At 40.8% G+C, this 19,195-nt stretch overlaps 1 protein-coding gene across 1 annotated transcript in view; it reads right to left on the reverse strand.

Moving 5' to 3' along the window:
* The window catches only part of LOC306773653 (proton myo-inositol cotransporter-like), a gene marked incomplete at both ends in the record, with an annotated part of 75,774 nt that overhangs the window by 19,289 nt on the left and 37,290 nt on the right, over positions 1-19,195 (reverse strand). The window contains one exon of the mRNA XM_079263527.1: positions 8,188-8,296. Coding sequence (XP_079119653.1) covers positions 8,188-8,296 — 109 coding nt within the window. The remainder of the gene's footprint in view (positions 1-8,187; positions 8,297-19,195) is intronic.

The following is a 19,195-nucleotide window of genomic DNA, read 5'->3' on the forward strand; positions in this document are numbered from 1 at the left end:
TCCAATCTGTATCTTTCAGCATTATCCATAAATTATGTTGCTGGCTTTTGAGTTATTATAAATTTAAGTTTTCAATGAATAAGAAAAACTTCCATTTTACCATCATTGTAACTCATTGTCAATACAGATACATTAAGCATTTGATTATGTTGAGTAAAAACAGCATGTAGCAGCTTACTTGATATGCAAGTCTCTGCCAACAGAAGCCATGTGTCAGCTGGATCATCACAACAAGCCATGGAAACAAATTAGCAAGCCTCCATTTACACAAATCCAACACAAAATGATGTCAGCTTTACATTCTTTCTGACATCGATGCAGTTCCACAGCTTTACTTGAAAACCTCCAAAAACCCCAGACGCTTCTGCTATCAGTGAATCAAAACTGAAAACTGTAAATGAGGGGAGGGACCAGACCAAGTACGGCTCACAAGACCCCTATGATGTACACAAACTCGGGCAGAAATGTTCCCTTGCCCGGACGCGGGTTACCGGGACCCCCCCTTTGGAGCCAGGCCTGGAGGTGGGGTACGTGAGCGAGCGTCTGGTGGCCGGGCCTTTACCCATGGCCACCAGCCTGAAAGGGTTACATGGGCCCCGCCTCCCGTGGGCTCATCATCTGCGGGAGGAGCCGTAGGGGTCGGGTGCAATGTGAGCTGGGCAGCAGCAAGAGGCGGGGACCCTGGCGGTCCGATCTCCGGCTGCAGAAGCTGGCTCTAGGGACGTGGACCGTCACCTCTCTGGTGGGGAAGGAGCCTGAGCTTGTGCGTGAGGTTGAGCGGTTCCGGCTAGATATAGTTGGACTCACCTCAACGCATGGCTTGGGCTCTGGAACCAGTACCCTCGAAAGGGGCTGGACTTTCTTCCACTCTGGAGTTGCTCATGGTGAGAGGCGCCGAGCAGGTGTGGGCATTCTCATCAGCCCCCAGCTTGGTGCCTGCACGTTGGGGTTTACACCGGTGGATGAAAGGGTAGTTTCCCTCCGCCTCCGGGTGGGGGGATGGATCCTGACTGTTGTCTGTGCTTATGCGTCGAACAGCAGTTCAGAGTACCCACCCTTTTTGGAGTCCTTGGAGGGAGTGCTGGAGGGTGTTCCTTCTGGGGACTCCATTGTTCTGCTGGGGGACTTCAATGCTCACATGGGCAATGACAGTGAGACCTGGAGGGGAGTGATTGGGAGGCATGGTCCCCCCCTCTGAACCCAAATGGTGTTTTGTTATTGGACTTCTGTGCTCGTCATGGATTGTCCATAACGAACACCATGTTCCAACATAAGAGTGTCCATATGTACACCTGGCATCAGGATTCCCTGGGCCGCAGTTCGATGATCGATTTTGTAGTCGTATCGTCGGACCTGCGGCCACATGCCTTGGACACTCGGGTGAAGAGGGGGGCGGAGCTGTCAACTGATCACCACCTGGTGGTGAGTTGGCTCAGATGGTGGGGGAGGAAGCCGGTCAGAGCTGGCAGGCCCAAACGTGTTGTGAGGGTCTGCTGGGAACGTCTGGCTGAGTCCCCTGTCAGAGCGAGCTTCATCTCCCACCTTCAGCAGAACTTCGAACATGCCCCGAGTGAGGCGGGGGACATTGAGTCCGAATGGGCTGTGTTCCGTGCCTCTATTGCTGAGGCGGCCATCCGGAGCTGTGGCTGTGAGGTCGTTGGTGCCTGTCGTGGCGGTAATCCCAGGACTCGTTGGTGGACACCAGCAGTGAGGGATGCCGTCAAGCTGAAGAAGGAGTCCTATCGGGCCTTCTTGGCTTGTGGGACTCTGGAGGCAGCTGATGGGTACCGACAGGCTAAGCGGCATGCGGCTTCGGCTGTTGCCAAGGCAAAAACTCGGGCACGGGAGGAGTTCGGCGAGGCCATGGAGAAAGACTTCCGGACGGCTTCTAGGAGATTCTGGTCCGCCATCCGGCGGCTCAGGAGGGGGAAGCAGTGCTCCATCAATATTGTGTACAGTGGAGGTGGGGAGCTGCTGACCTCAACTCGGGACGTTGTTGGTCGGTGGAAGGAATACTTCGAAGACCTCCTCAATCCTAACAACACGTCTTCCGATGAGGAAACAGAGCTGGTGGACTCAGGGGTGGACTCTCCTATCTCTGGGGCTGAAGTCGCTGAGGTGGTCAAAAAGCTCCTTGGCGGTAAGGCCCCGGGGGTGGATGAGATCCGCCCGGAGTTCCTTAAGGCTCTGGATGCTGTGGGGCTGTTCTGGCTGACATGCCTCTGCAGCATCGCGTGGACATCGGGGGCAGTACTGCTGGATTGGCAGACTGGGGTGGTGGTCCCCCTTTTTAAGAATGGGGACCGGAGGGTGTGTTCCAGTTACAGGGGAATCACACTCCTCAGCCTCCCTGGTAAGATCTATTCAGGGGTCCTGGAGAGGAGGGTCCGCTGGATAGTCGAATCCCGGATTGAGGAGGAGCAGTGTGGTTTTCGTCCTGGTCGCGGAACAGTGGACCAGCTCTGTACCCTCTTTGGGGTCCTGGAGGGGGCATGGGAGTTTGCCCAACCAGTCTACATGTGCTTTGTGGACCTGGAGAAGGCATTCGACCGTGTCCCCCGGGGGCTCCTGTGGGGGGTACTCCGGGAGTATGGAGTACCGGACCCCCTTGTACGAGCTGTCCGGTCCCTGTACGACAGGTGTCAGAGCTTGGTCCGCATTGCCGGTAGTAAGTTGGATTCGTTTCCGTTGAGGGTTGGACTCCGCCAAGGCTGCCCTTTATCACCGATTCTGTTCATAACTTATATGGACAAAATTTCTAGGCGCAGCCGAGGTGTTGAGGGGTCCGACTCGGTGGCCTCAGGATTGGGTCCCTGCTTTTTGCAGATGACGTGGTCCTGTTGGCTTCATCTGGTCGTGATCTCCAGCTCTCGCTTGAGCGATTTGCAGCTGAGTGTGAATAGCCGGAATAGGGTGGATTGCCCTCTCCGGGTCGGGAGTGAGGCCCTGCCTCAAGTGGAGGAGTTTAAATATCTCAGGGTCTTGTTCACGAGTGAAGGAAGGATGGAGCGCGAGATCGACAGACGGATCGGTGCGGCGTCTGCAGTAATGTGGACTCTGCGCCGGTCTGTCGTGGTGAAGAAGGAGCTGAGCCAGAAGGCGAAGCTCTCAATTTACCAGTCGATCTACGTTCCTACCCTCACCTATGGTCATGAGCTGTGGGTCTTGACCGAAAGAACGAGATCTCGTATACAGGTGGCTGAAATGGGTTTGAAGATGAACTGTAAATGAAGGAAAAAATAACAGCTTCATAACAAAGTTGGTTTTTCTGAAGTTATTGTCCCTGTTATAAAGCTTCCTGGTTGCAGGTCTGCACAGTTTATTGTCACAGAAATGAAGTTCAATAAATGCCACAGCAGCACGGTGAATGTGCCATGCTTGAAAACAGACGCAGCACAGTCGGCTCCAGGGGGAAAGAGGTTAAACAAACTGCATGTGTTTAGTTAAGTTCAAACGTCAGTATGCATTATGGACAGTTGATGGTCATTAGTGCAGTCGAGTCTAAAGGTCAGTCTGTCAGAAAACAGGATCAAAAGCAGCTGCTGGTCTATGAGCAAAAATCAATACCCTAACCAAAAATACTACTGAGCTGATCTAGAAACCAGGTAATCAATAGCTAGTCTTCCAAACTGAGCCATCCAAGTAATCCAAGTACAAATTTCAATACTCAGTGCTTACCTTCATTCAATTACTTTATTTGAAGGGGAGGGTTTAAAATGTATTTGTTCCAGTACCAGTGGCTTCAGAGGTTTTGAAGGAAAATATGCAGCACCTTAAAGCATGACACTAAGACATGGTGATTTGCTTTGATTGGAAAAATTATTTCAAATATGACTCTCACTGACATGCAGGAAGCCACATTACCAGTGTGTTATCTGTCTGTTATATGCAACATTAATCTGCTGTAATGTGATTAGAGCTATTAGTCCTGTGGGCTGGGTTTATATAATATAAACCTGATAGATGCTGGTTTTATGGCTTTTTATTGTTCCATTAGGATGATATTCATCTAAGTTTGCCCGCAGAAGCAGAAGAAAGTATGAAAATGAGAAAGAGCTGATCATCAAACCAGCATACCTGATAGAAGGAGCTGCTGTTCCTCACAGCAGTAAGCACCGAATAAGAAGCCCTATAGGTGTCTAAAGCTGTCTTTTCAAGTGACAGTAGATGCTGGTGTATGCGTTGACGAAAGAGACCGCTGTGCTTCACTTTATAGACTCTCCAATTTTCTACTTTCTATTTGTCTGTCATAGAAGTTTGACAAATGTACCTTTCGGTTTTCTCATCAGGAAACAATCTGATACCATAAGCATTGTCTGACACTGAATAATCATAGTGCATGTACAATCCTGCAGCAGATTTTCTTCCTATTTTCATTTGTTGGGGATCAGAAGGGGTTACGTTTTGTAAGCTTTGTTATATTGAGCCTTAATAAAGGACTTCATGTGGCACTCAACTGTACTCTTTGTATGAGCATATTTGACAAAAAACTGTAAAGTCAGTCAATCTGTCCTTGTCAACTTCCCAAAATGAGAGAGCAGAGTGTAATAGCAGAGTGAGAGACATTATGTGCCATTCTAGTTTGAAAGAGCCTGGTGGTTTAATCAGGAAAAACAGCTGGGGACATAGGGAGAGGAGCTGGTCTCTAAACCACATGGATTTACCGGCTCCTCAGACCTTTTTTTTATGTCACACAGGCTAATAAGACTAGCCTGGGAGGGATCAGTGGTGGCAGTCTGGGGACAGAGGATGTGTGACAGTAAAAAAAACAGTACGATAGTCTTTGTTAGAGTATGTTTGAAACTTATACTATACCCAATACATAAGGTATATTTAATGACACAAAACATATTTCTATGTCAAACAATCCAAAGCTTCAAGTTCTTTAATAGGAAGATGCAATGAGAGTCACACAATTTGACAACCACAATCACAAGCCCGTCTTGTAGCAGGAATCCTCCACTCCGGTCCTGAAAGCCCACTGTCAGGCACACCTTCAGGACTTTGCATGTATCCACACACCAGACTCAAATTAGTGGCTCACAGCAGACTGTGCAGAGCTCATCAGAGATGCATTTAATTTAAATCAGGTGTGTTGCTGCAGTGAACACACCGACTACCTGCACGAAAGGGGCTTTTAGGAGCAGGTTTGAGGGCTGTCTTACAGGCTCATAATTTGATAAATAAACACCATGGTGTATTAAAGGTGCAGTGTGTAAGATTTTCAATATTTTCAAAATAAATTAACTAATAAAATAGCTTCAATCATAATTAGATAGTTTTTTTAAACACGTAGATTCCAGTCTGTCCATCTTTGATGCGTTATTAAATTACAAGTTTAATTAATGACAAATGACAAAAAGCACTTTTTTTAACTGGTAGGCAAACATTTAAGAAGGGTCTTTGTCATTAATTAAACTTGTAATTTAATAACGCATCAAAGATGGACAGACTGGAACCTACATGTTTAAAAAACTTTCTAATTATGATTGTAGTTATTTTATTAGTTAATTTATTTTGAAAATATTGAAAATCTTACATACTCCACCTTTAAAGAAAACATTAAACCAGTGAATCAAAACCACAAACTTATTATTTAAGAAAGATTGGTCATTTCTTGAAACACTTCATCATCATTTTCATCATCATTTCATCCATTTCAGTGGCCTTACAGTGTATTTTCCTGACCCAGTCTCATTGACATCTCCCAAGACACACAAATTATATTTTATTTATTTTTGTTCTTTAGAGTTAAAGGCAACCCTAAACCTCTTTAATCTTTAAGTCCATCAAAGGCAATATGAGCTTATGTTAGTGTGCTAATCACCAGTATGCACAGAGGTTTGCATGACATGTAATTTTGAGTCCTAACAGTACAATGTGTGATATTATTTTGAAAATTGGAGGAAAGATTAGATTTAGAGTTTAGTCTGGATCACTGCCTGGATCCAAGATCTATTTTAAGGATTCTTCACTATAGGAAGATAGGTATAATTTTTCCATTAGAGCTTCTAATTAAAACATAATGGCAACTATCACTGGCAAAAAAAAAAAAAAAGGACTAGGCAGAGGTCTGCACTCTCTGAGTGCTTCTAGTTAAATCTGTCATTTTAAAACTACGACTTCTGAAAAACATGACAGCCTGAGGTACATTATGAACTGTCAGGGTTGAACAGTTGCTCCACATTGAGCATGACATTCAGATGGCTCAACCAGGTCTACAGGTTTTGGAATGGATTTCCGCTCAGCCTCTACACACCTGACATGAAGCCCCATAGAGAAGGAGCGTGATCCTTTGGTGGATAGACTTGCTTAAAGTTGCGTTTTGATTCACCTCACAACAGCAACTGTTGCACCCTACCAGGTTGAAGGTGAGGTGTTGCAGATGACCACACATTTCACTTATTGGCCTCACACTGATGGACCAAGCAAGATAACTCCTCAGTGGGACAGATTTTTACCTCATGAAGCAAACTCTGCTGTTTGATGTCTGATCTGAATGCTTAATTTTAATGTTTTTTTTTTATGATGGTGTTTTTGACATTTCATCACAAATGAGCCTTTGCATTTGGATTTAGAAATAAAGGAGGAAAAATAAACACTGAAATAGTATGAATTTCTGATTACTGCAACATCTCCACTACTCTCTGTAATTACTGTATATTCATTGATGTCTGTGTAAATTAATAACCACAAAGTATTTTGCTGATTACCAAGTAACAGTTGCCTATTAAAGTGAAAGAACAAAATCAAATCTGAATTATCAAATGCATTTTTCCTGTGTTGCAAAGTAACAAAAATACCTCTGATTCTCTTGTTCTTAGTTAAATGTATGTATAAATCAAGCACCATTTCTGTTTGCATTGATGGGACAGTAACATTTACAACTTGTTTTGTGCAAAAACCACTAAAAATCAACTTTAATGGAGACACTGTTGCCAAAAATTGACTGCCAGCGTGTGTGAGCTCTTTGATGACACTTCTCAAGGATGCAATTATCACCACAGTGAATCACAGTGCTTGTTTTTGCAAACGAAAGGGCAATCTGATTCCAGTTTGTAGACCAGGCGGAGACATGTCTTAATGCCAGATGTAAATATTGCACAATCTCAATACTATCTTGACTGACACAGTATTGCTCATAGCTAATGGGTCACTGTTAACGCTGTTAGACCTTTTCAGGTAGACAAGAAGATCGGTAGATAGATTAGAGGGACAAACAGGTTGACAGGGACAGTGACAGATTTAGTTTGGGTCCTTTGCTGTCAGAAAGTGGGCAGCAGGAGGCTAATACAAATATACAGTTGGAGAGGAGGTCAGTAGACATTCACTAAAACAACAAAGAGAAGTGATAGAATCGCCTGTTAATGATGGCTTAATTTCTCTGCATTCCCCCCCTCATCTTTCCATTCATTCAGCCATTAGGTTCCCACCACACACATGGCCTTACAATTAGCTCATCCAAGACATACACACATCCACAGGCGTCCTCGTTGTGGTGCGCACACGCCACACAGGGACGTGCGAAAATCTATAGTGTCACATTCTGCACATTAAAAAAAAAAAAAAATCCCACATGGGTTCAGACACGCCCTGTACAAGTACTGCTCTCACCTTCTGTTGGTTGCCAGGCAACTGCACATATCCACAGATTGTTTACAGAGCCTTGTAATGTAGTTCAGCTGAGCGCAGAGGAAAGACACAGACAGATGACACAATCTCCAATGATGGTAAGATAAAAAGAACGAAAGAGGAAAGGTGGCCAGTCCGTTCGCGGGTAAGCGGACAGTAATGCAGCGAGGCTGTTGCTCCCCTGAGACTGATCCGTTATGAAAGATGAAAGAAGTGTTTTGTGATTCAGTACTGTGTCACTGGAGCAAACACATCTGTCTAGGTTGCTTGTGTCTCGCAGGAAGACATGACACGCATACAATGTCATAGATCATCATAGTTGTGATGAACTCTGAGGCAAAGAGAGATAAAAACATGGGAATTTTCCTTTGCAGTGGCAATCTGGTAGAGTGTATTATATCATCCAGGCATACATTTACCAGAAATATCTTTGTGAATCTGAGACATTCACATCTTTAACCGATCTAACACTAAACCTCTCTGCAGCAATTTGTTTAAATCTCAACACTGTGGACTCTACACCGTCTGCTGGTGTAATAATATGTTAGCACTTACATGACCGTGTTGATTCCTGAGAGCTGCTGGAACATCTGAAGACCACAGCCCACCAGGAGAGCTCGCCGAGTTGGGGGGTAGGTCAGCATCCGCCAGATCACAGGACCATCTGGAGACATGGCAGAAGTTAATTTCAAACTCAGCACGGCTCTGTCACAAAAGCTTGAACAGAGTTTACTTGCAAAATAAGCCACCCCAGATGAGAGGAAAGAAGACCCCAGCTGCTACATAAATGAAGCTAACAGGAACATAAAAACTAATTTTTGTCAACAAAGCCGCCATAATGGGAACAAACAGCTGGTTAGCTCATTTATAAACCCATGACTCAAGCCCTACTTTATTTTAGTTAACATGTCTGTCATAAAACAATATGAAGTGACATTTAAACCATTCCTGCATAAAACAGGACTTGTCTGTTGGAAATGTTTTTGTTTTTAAACTAATCTTTCAAAAGCACATGTTAGTAATTTCATTTTAATGTAACAAGTTATTATTATCTCCTTAGATTGGACTGAGTCTGAGAGTCAGCAAAAACTGTCATGTCAATTTAAAATATAAAAATGGTGTAAAAATAATTAAACTGTGATATAAGTGGCTCATTGTTCTAGCTCCAGTTGTTACGTTCAGTGTTTGTGGTGATTCCTGTTTCCTGGTGGGCGCGGTCAGCTGACAACTGGAGGCACAGCTGATCCACATCTCAGCAATCAACGAACCACCTATTTAAGACCAGCTCTGCCTGCTATCCAGCGCCAGATTGTTGATTGCCCTGCGGTAAAACAGCTCTCGGCCTCAGCGCACGTTGCTTATGCTTGACCCTGATTGTAACCTGTCCTGTCTTCCTCCTGCTAGAGAAAGCCTGCCTGCCTGTTCGTTCGCTTGCTCCCCTGCCTGCCTGCCTTCCTCCTGATGCCCGCCAGTCTGCCAGTCTCTGAAAGCTCCGTTGGAAGAATTCACAGGAATCTGTGGAAAATCAATAAACCTCTCTCTGTACTCAGAAAGTGTCCGCTCTTTGGATCCTACTAGCCCCTCACCTACAACAGTGTTCTTCTGAAAGCTTGGGACAATATAAACCAAAAAACTGATGCTTTTAATGAGACTTTTTTTGTCATCACAAGCTAAAACTTTCAATAAATACAGTCAAGAAAGGTGATATTTACTTTAAATAAGCAGTAGCTTTTCTATAAAAACACTATATCTCTATTCAGCAATGCTGGCCCTGCTGTTGTCCATCTTTTCATTGCAATAACACACCTGATCCAACTGAATAAGTAATTGTAATGAAATGTAATGAAATAGTTGATGAGCTGAGCCACTCATCTGAATCAGGTGTGTTGAAGCAGGAGAGCAAAGAGTTATGATTTAAATCTTTTGTGGTGCTTTTTTCTCATCTCATGCAAGAACATAAAATAAGTTCTTAAAAACTGATCTGTTTGAAATGTTTTATTTAAAGACTTGCACCCTTTTAGATAGTTGAAACATTTATTGACAAATCTTTTATCTTCATAAGTTTATCATAAATCTGGAAAAAGAGATGACGTGTGCTGCAGGTATCCTTCAAACCACTGGTGCTCATTTAAAGTAGTGCTTAAGCAGGAGATAAGGATTTGAATAGAAAAAAATGGCAAAATAAAAAAAAGATCCAGGCACACTCAAAATGGTGAAAAATATCTGTGTCATCAGTTTTGGTCAGCCAAACCTGATGGTAAGATCGCTACTGGATTTTACCAGAGATGATTGCATTTATAACTACTCTGGTTGTTTCTGTGTGTCCCTGCACCTGGAAGAAGGCATAAGCTGATACGTGTCCATGTCATTTTAATGATTCTCGCTCATTCAGTAAAAGGCCTTTTGAATTTTTTAAATCACTTTGAGTACCTGGACCTAGATTTTATTTTTCACCAAATTTTGGATTCAAATCCTGTTGCCAATTACTGATTCATGTGTGACTGCACAGTCAATTTTCATGTTTCAGTGAACAATCTAGTTGATGCAATTTATTTACAACATTGTTATTCTCATAAATGGAGAATACCTGATTTGATAAAGTAGCCTACGTTGGCTGCATGTCTGGGCCAATGAGTAAATCTTGTTGTAACAGTGGGAATGTTCATTTAGGCTGTGGTAGCACACATCAGAACTACTGGAATTTCCTCACAATGAAACACTGACACCATGTTGTTGGAACACTGATTTCTCACAACTTTAACCTTTAACTTCCGAGACAAGAAAATAAGTCTCCTTGAAAATCAGCATAATAGAGATCATGCCTCTTCTGCTTTTCAGACAGTTCCTGTCTCAGTGTGGGTTAAAATGAATATCAAATTTGGCTTTGGCCTCATGGAGTCCCACTTGGCTCAGCAACAGAGCCAGACTGTGATCTCAAACACACACAGACAGGCAGTTCCTCTGGGAAGAGATGTCTTAATAAGAGAGGAGAGTGGCTGGACAAGCATGGAGCTCTGGGATGAAGAGGGAGACACACAAAGCACTGAAGCAAATAATCCCTAACTCCCCACACAAAACACACACATACGGAAAAACACATAGGTAAAACCAAGATACACCAGTGAATATATAAAGCAGTATACTGACATATAAAGAAGGATACACATAAAATGACACACAATCTGATTATTTGGGAGCAGCTGTGAGTGGGAGGATTCTGGACCAATAAACATCTCCTTTAACTGTTTGACAAGCAGAGCAGACTCTGTAAAGGAGGTCCCCGCTGACACGCAACAAAGCCTTCCTTTAGTTGGCCGCCTGTCACGCTGCCTTAGGGACATGATAATCTACTTTTTATCTCTCCAATAGGTGCCACTTTTTATTTAAAGTATTTTTCTTAAAAGACATTGTAGAATTGTTAAAAATCTACCCTTTTAACTATATTGTTCAAATGATTAAAAATTTTGTGTCTCATTAATCCATTTTAGCAACAATAGCAAAGGAAGTCGTCGTAATTGGGCAAAATGGAGCCATGAGATTATGACAGCAGTCAAGCTCATTTATGAGTGATCTGCTGTAGGTCCAAACCAAATTTTGTCTAAATTAAATCTTACTTACACTTAGTTTAGAGAATGAACAGAGAAAATATTCAGTGAGCAAGTTTTCTTGATTAAAACACCTTGCTGATGTCAGAGAAATATGGACAGACTGTTTTGAGATTGTAAAAAGACAACAGTAAATCCAACAACCACTAGTTGCAACCAGTTTATACAGAATAACATGTTGAATGCACAACATGTCCAACCTTGAAGATGACTAAGCCTACAATTTACACAGAAGCACTAAAACTGGACAGTAGAAGATGTAAAAATGCTGTCTAGTCTTATGAGTCTCCATTTCAGCTACACTGCCAGTCAATAGTTTAGAAACACTTTCGGATTGGATTTAATGGGAAAGTGTGCTTCCATGCTTAAAAAAATGTAACACGTGTATGAACCTATGCTTAAACTGTAACTCGGCATTATTTAGTTTCAGAAAGTTTTTATATTAAGAAAAAAATAATTGGCAATCTTTACTCACAAATGTTTTATTATCAAAGTCAATGTTTAAAACAAAACTGACTAAATAAAGGAACTGTGTTTATGGGCCAAGCCATTTCCATGGCACTAACCTGGTGGAGTGTGATTAGTTGATCCCTAGAGTACAGACCAGAGGACTCCTATCTGATTAGCTGGCAGGCAATCAAGATTCATGGACCAAAGTCAACTATCCAGAGAGTTTAGAACCAATAGCTGCACGAAGAGGAGCCACTCCATCACCCACTCATCCACATGCAACCACAAAAACATGACATGTCTTTCCTTCTTTCTCTCGCTTCCTGTATTTTTCCTCACTTAGTCATACTAACAGCATTAGCAGTGGTCTGAAACCATACACAACTATATTAGCACCGTTTTTTATCCCACACTCAAATACAGAGCTTCATTTCCTCAACTAAACACCACCCTGCTGTAGTTTAATCAGATGAAATATTGAAAAAATGGATGAAAAACAAGGGAGTGGGTTAGCAGTAAGCCACAAGCACAGTGATGAAGTGTCACGGTATTGCAGCAAATGCATGTTACCTTTCCACATTAAAACCATCCACATCTGCACTATTTGAAAAAACAAACTGTACAACATTAAACTGTACTGTGATGAAACTTCAGCAAAGGTGTACCCTGTTCAGCCATAACATTAATACCATCAGCTCCATCTTGTACTGGCATCCCTTACACTGCCTCAAACCACTAGCATGGGCCCTGCGAGCTTCTATTTGGTCTGCAACATTGTTCATTTTGGCAGATTATGCCAAATCTGAGTGCACACAAATCAACACACACTAAAGGCTCACTACAAAGAAGAGCTTGCTTCTTACACAACTTTACACACAGATCTCCTTTGAATCCCCATCTGCTCAGCTTTTACTCCAGTGATCACTAATAGCTTTATTTGTATGATATAATATGGTTTGTTTATATTGCACGAGCCTGGGACACGTTTCTAGTGAGAACTCTATTTTCCTTTTCTTCTTTTCTTTTTCTTTAATAGTCAGTGAAGGAATGTTCAATTAGTTTTTCCTCATTTGATATATTCTTTCAGGAAGTTCAACCTGTTCATATAGTATGCCTTACAGTCAATTGATCCTTTCATGCATGCTTTAATAAAAAACAAAACATTTGTTTAAATACAGACATATGCAACAATACTTTTTTGTTTATTTTCATGTATTCTATAAAATATTTATAAAATAATATATAATCATATATATATGACATAAATATTTTTTAAAAATATAGCTGCATCATTTTCTTTTCCCCTTAATTGCAAAGGCAAACTTGCATAATTTCATTGTATGCATTTATGTTCGATTATATCACATATTTATTGATTCTTCAGTGAGTGGAAATGTATTGGATAACACACTAACATCCATGGAAGTGGTTCATTTACAAATATACCATCCTCATTTATGAATATCTTAGAAAAAAACTTGTAAATAGGTATCCACTATGGTGACCACTATGCATGAAAGAGTCAAGATGCCCATTAAGTGCCATTGATTCTTTTCATTCATGCAGCAAACACATGCAGCCAGGTTAATGAAGGAGACAGCGGGGAGAGGGAAGAGACGAAGAGGAATCAAGAGTTTTATGGCAGCTGTATTTCAAGGAACAATGACAGTTATCAGTTCACAGGACTTCCAGTTATGGATCCCCATATTGATTTGAAACTTGTCCTTTGTACATCAGTAAAATGTGTTTATTTCCTTGAGTAAGGACACAGTCAAAAGTACAGGGAGGGAAAAAGCGGAACTGAATATGTCAAATAAAAGGACAAAAGAAAAAAAAAGAAAGAGGCTCAGGAATTTCCACTCCTATTCCATCCAATCACAGTATCCTGGGGAAGTAAGCAGCTGGAGAGGGGGCTTCGCTTATGTAACAGAACGAGCTGCAATCAAAGACTGAGGCCTGGCAATCTGCTGCCCTCTCTCCTAAACCCCAAAATAATTCTTTCCACGTATTTCTTGTCTTCATCTCGCCTCTTCTGTGCTCTTTGATTGGAGAAGGATCATGAGATCATACACTCTACACGAGACTAATGGAGAATAAAAATGAGATCTCTCACCACAAGTCCTTTTGATGGAAATAGAATAAAATCTATGTTGTGCACCTTAATACACAAAGAATAATTGAGGTGAAGTGGCAGCAGCACAGTAACTATTTTTCAAAACATTAAAGTACATCTTGACCCAAGAAAAAAAAATCCAATTTGTGACAGGATTCAATCTAACTTGAGAAACTTTCAGTTAGACCAATACACCAACATAAACTCTATACTGTAGCTATTGAGGCTCTGGGAGCATATCTTAATAAGTCAGTATAATGCCAGAGACTGACTAAGACACAGTTAAAGTCTGTTTATTTTTATAAGGCAGTTTATGTTACCATTATGTGCTGCTTTATCACCCTGTTTGGACAGCTTTAGGAATTAAAGGGAATACAGACACACAAATGGTAAACAATTACCTGAACATTTCTATGCTGAAAGTGGCCCCAGAGGTCATTCTGTAGATTTGGTTTCCCTTGGCTGTCTCCGTGTGAAATACGGTTTTAATATATTTTCAGGGAGAGCATTAAAATATGAATCTTTAAGAACATCGTTATTCAGTTAAAGGTATGTAGATTAGCAATCAAAGGATTGGACACATGTCCCCATTGGGAAAGTGAGTAAAGAAATCACAAAACTAAAGATCTTTTGGTGACGACAGAGCATCCTGCTAATCCATGACCATTTAGTTCAGATCTCAATTAACTCTTTCCTCCAGAAATGATGAAGAACATGACATTGTACAAAGATTATATTTTCATTATATTCATTTGTTTTCTTGTTAAGGTTTAAGTTATTTGCAGAAGGCTGCCAAAGAAGAATGGAGGCAGTTCTGTGATTGTTTGGGTAGCTCTATTGAGGAATTCTCTTGGTCTTGTAATAATTCTGTGTGGTCTGGTTGTCAGCTTTAGGTGACCAACTGTTTCCCCATGGTTGCACCAAGGGGACAATGATGTCCTTTGTCACACAACAAGAACAATGAAAACTGGCATCACGATAACAGTAGTTGTGTCAAACATTTGGATCATCTCAGGCAATTACTCAACATAAAAGGACGTCTCTGGAGTGTTTTGAGGTAGAAAGGGATCGCTTCCCTGTGCCAATGTCTCTGAAAGTGTTGGAGAGATTCTGATTGAAGAATGGATCCAATTTCCCCAAACCACTGTGAAACTCATAATACTGTATCTCCTTTGTAATGTTGACTTTAATAGCAAATGACCTCAACATTAAGATTTAAAATTGTTCGATATATCTTTTACAGCATTACATCCAATCAAAATCAGCCAAAATAATTAAATGAAATACTTCTTAAATATCAACAAGATGTAACTTTATTACTTTCTGATTACATGTGAGGCTTATCTTCATGCTCAACCTGTTTATTTGGTAATCTTTCATATAAGCAGTTAGTGAAAGGTGGGAATGTGACCTTTTTCGACAAAGCTTCAACACCAAAAAATGTTGTTCTGAAAGCAGCTGATCTAATCTTCTCAGTAGCCAGGACTCCCGTCTGCAGATGCAGGGTAGCAGCTGTGTTTGTCTGAAGTCACTGAGGGGCCAGTGGTTGCCAGGAGCTGAGCATCAGACAGATGGACGTATAGATAGTGTCACGAGTGGTGGTGGTCGAGGCGTGGATGCAAATGCAGGAGAAGGGAGCCAGAGATGCAGAACTAAGAGGTTTTAATCAAGGAACAAACTGAAGGCAGAACTAACAAGGGAAACATGCTCTAACACAATGATCCAGCAACTAGAAACAGAAAGCAAGCCGTATATATACACACACACAAACAAAACGAGACATAGGTGGAATGACTGAACTTATGAGTCCAGGTGAACTAATGAACAGGAAAGCAAAACAGGAAACTAGACATCAGGGAACTAAACCAGGAAAACTACAAACTAAAACAGGAAACCAGGAACTAAAGACAACACAAAACAGCATAGACAGATAGCTTGACAGATAGCTAGACAGATAGATAGCTAGATAGCTAGCTAGCTATCTAGCTATCTATAATAGATTAAATCAATATGGCAGCAAAGTGGATTTTTCATACATACTATGTGTAGAGAAATTTTCCTACAGATTAGAAAATGCAATGATATGTAAGTAATGGCATATGCAAAGCTCTGGTGAATAAACCTTTTATCCATCTGCATAACTGGATATATTCATTAACTTAGCTCTGGCATCTTTATGACTTTGCTGAACTCACAATGAAGTAATCTATTATACTCTATATTGAAGGTTGTAGGACAGCAATACCCTAGAGGTAGCCTGTTGCAACTCACCAAAGATATATAAACCCTGTTTCCACCAACGAGTTGAGGTCGGCATTTGGTTTGATCGGTGCCAGAACAACTGGTCCAACTCATTCACACTTTTTTGCGACCCAAAAAGGTGAAGCATTAATTGGTCAAAGGAGTGACCACTTCCTGCATGGCTTGGCACTATGAACAAAGTGGCAACAGTGCAGTGTTTAAATATACTGTGGATTTTTTGTTTCTTAAAGCCCCATGCTGAAAAGTACACAGTAGACACGTAGCCATATAGTGCCTTTTACAGCATTCAGATGTTATTGTAATATTCTAATTAGCTTTTTTTCTTTTTTAAATATACAGACTTTTAACACATATTCTATGCTCATTTAATGACTGTGATGCTAGCCTGAAGTCCTACTTTTTTAACTGTTATGATCCATAAACACGACTATTAAAGAAAAAGAAGAGGAAGGTTATTTAAACACGGGAACAGCTAATTTAGCATTCAAAAGCCAAAGTAGAGTTTGAAAAAAGATGCCAAATCCAGAAATGTCTAGGATATAGTATAGGAACAAAGTGGAGACTCAGGAGAAGGAATTTAAATTTATCATCACTGGCAATTTGGGCTGTGATATGCTTTTGTCCTGATTCGATTCGATTCTGATTTATTGGGGTACCGATTTGATTTAAACTCCGATTCTCACGATTCTTTAATACTGCAGATTTTTGTAGACTAAAAACAAAAAAAAAATGTACAAAACATTTTTTTTGCTAGTCATTTTTCTTAATTTCAGTTAGGAATAAAAAAACAATACAGTAGCCAAACCATCATTGTAAAAAGATCAATAAAAACAATTAAAATGACAAAAATTTTATTATGCATTATTTGTATTCTTTAAAAAAATCCTTTTTTAACAAAACAATCTGTTTTAAAATTGAGAAGCAAAGAAACCTGACATTTTTTAAAATCGATTTCCCACCGCTACTGGCAATGTGAAGCCACTGGCATATAAAACAGATGCTCTTGAAGCAGTGACAAGGAGACAGCAAAATGATCAGAAATTCAGATCAGATAATCATTTATTATATCGTAAAATGTGCATTTCTAGAATTAAACTAATGTGGTCCTTTTCATTTTTGGCTTGCTCTGTAACTTTACATTTCTCCTAATAATTTTTTGTCTCAAGTGGTACAATATTAGAAAACTGAATACAAAAAAAAAAGTCTTCCAGCTACTGGGAATTGCTGTCCCAATTGCGTCATGCTCCAAGTGACAAGAAAACCACCACTTTACCGCTGGGAAACTAATCACATCAGACGAATCAATCAATTCAGGAAGCAGCATCTTCTTGTCTCTCTGTCATGTTGTTTCTGTCTATTTCTGTTTCCACACAAAGAAAACCGGCTGCACAATGGCAGAAAGATGCAGAAAAAGCACATAGAGCAATGAAAAATAACAGCAGAGACAGACAGTGTAGCTTTCGCTTTCGGGTGTGAAAGAAAGTCACCAGCAGGTTATATAATCAAGAACCAGTTGATGAAGCTAATGTGCAGCAGTATAACCCGACCTGAGGTGAAATAAAGGATTGTTTTCATGTTATAATTTTATAAAGTCTGCAATCAGACTCCTTTCACTGTAGACATGTGGTCTGTCATTGCATTAAACATAACAACAAAACCATTAAACATAACAAAACTAAAAGAATATTGCCATTTTGCATTTTTTGAACAATATAATTTGATACCTCCTCATGACAACTTCTTCGGTAAAACCTGAAGTATTCACCCAGCAACAGAGCTTGTTGTGACAACTGCCATGCAATCAGCTGTTTAGCCAGTTGACCAGAAACAAGTGGATTGCTAGTCCTAAGGGATGAGAATGGAAACAGTGCAAGTGCAAGTGTGTGAGTGTGTCAGCCAGTAACATATGAGGGATGCTGATTGCCTCAGGGGCAACAGGCAGATATGTGCACCCAAAAAATACAGCACACACACATTTTCCATTTAATAGCTTATTAATCTGCAGTAGACGGCTGCAGTTTTACTGGACACACCCACTGTGGGACGTATCTTTAAATAAAATACAATGCTTTAAACCAATTTCATATTCTGTTTTGCTTTCTTCCATCAGCATTTTCACTCTGTGAGATTCCTGATCTTATTTTTAATAAGGTAAAACATTGGATCTGGCCTGCATGTGCCCCTTAGAATATACTGTGAAATGGTGTTTGAATTTGGTTCAATATCCCTCTCTCCATGCCAAGCTTGTGACAAGCGCAGGGAGGGGAATCATGATAGATCTGCCATCGCACAACTCTCCTTGCTCAATTATTAATGAGCTGCTTCAAATCTGCAGGGGAACAGAGTAGTAGAGAGCTCAGAGAAAGAAGTCCTTTTGTTCAGTATTTGTCAGTGGTGCTTTGGCTTGCTGCTGGTTTGGCTAAACAGAACATTGAACACAATCTCCAGCATTCATCTTGTGCTGAAATATGCAAGAAGGATAAACTAAGGAATGAAAATCATCATTGTTTCTGAAACCCTAAAGAACAATGTCTTAACAAAGGTACCAGCCCTGAATCCGCATCCAACCAGTTTGGTCTCTTTGCGTTTCATAGTCAAAGGCCGCTTTCTCTGGTTTGTAGAGCTAGCTTTTGTAAAGTGGCCACCCCACCAAACAAAAAACGTGACCATTTAGATGAAACAAAAGTAATCTGATAATCCTATGTAAAGTCTCATAAAGAATTGTGTTACATTTTGAAAATGTTTTGTCTGAGCTTAAATATACTGTCCATAGTTACATTACTGTTGGTACTATTTTGTTTTGCCATATAGAACTCCAAAGAGCAATGAAGTCCCATCCTTGCTGTTCTCTTGTTGCACTACGAGGTAGATACAATAGCCTTAAGGCAAACCCAAGGCACTGGTTCTAGGGTAGATGTTTGGAGTTTTTAACAAACCTCACAATTTTTATGAGCACGGGGAATGATTTAGCAATTTTAAAGTTGTACAGCTAGATGTCAGTGCCTCCTGCACAAATAACATAGGCAGTACTGACTTTGTATTGAAAATAAAGCTTTATCCCCAACTCTATACTTTTTAAGATTATTTCACTTACACACAAATATTGAGTGGAGCTGTCTATACATTTTAAATC

The sequence above is a fragment of the Telmatherina bonti genome (assembly GCF_933228915.1).
Source record: "Telmatherina bonti genome assembly, chromosome: 23".
NCBI classification, from domain to species: domain Eukaryota; kingdom Metazoa; phylum Chordata; class Actinopteri; order Atheriniformes; family Telmatherinidae; genus Telmatherina; species Telmatherina bonti.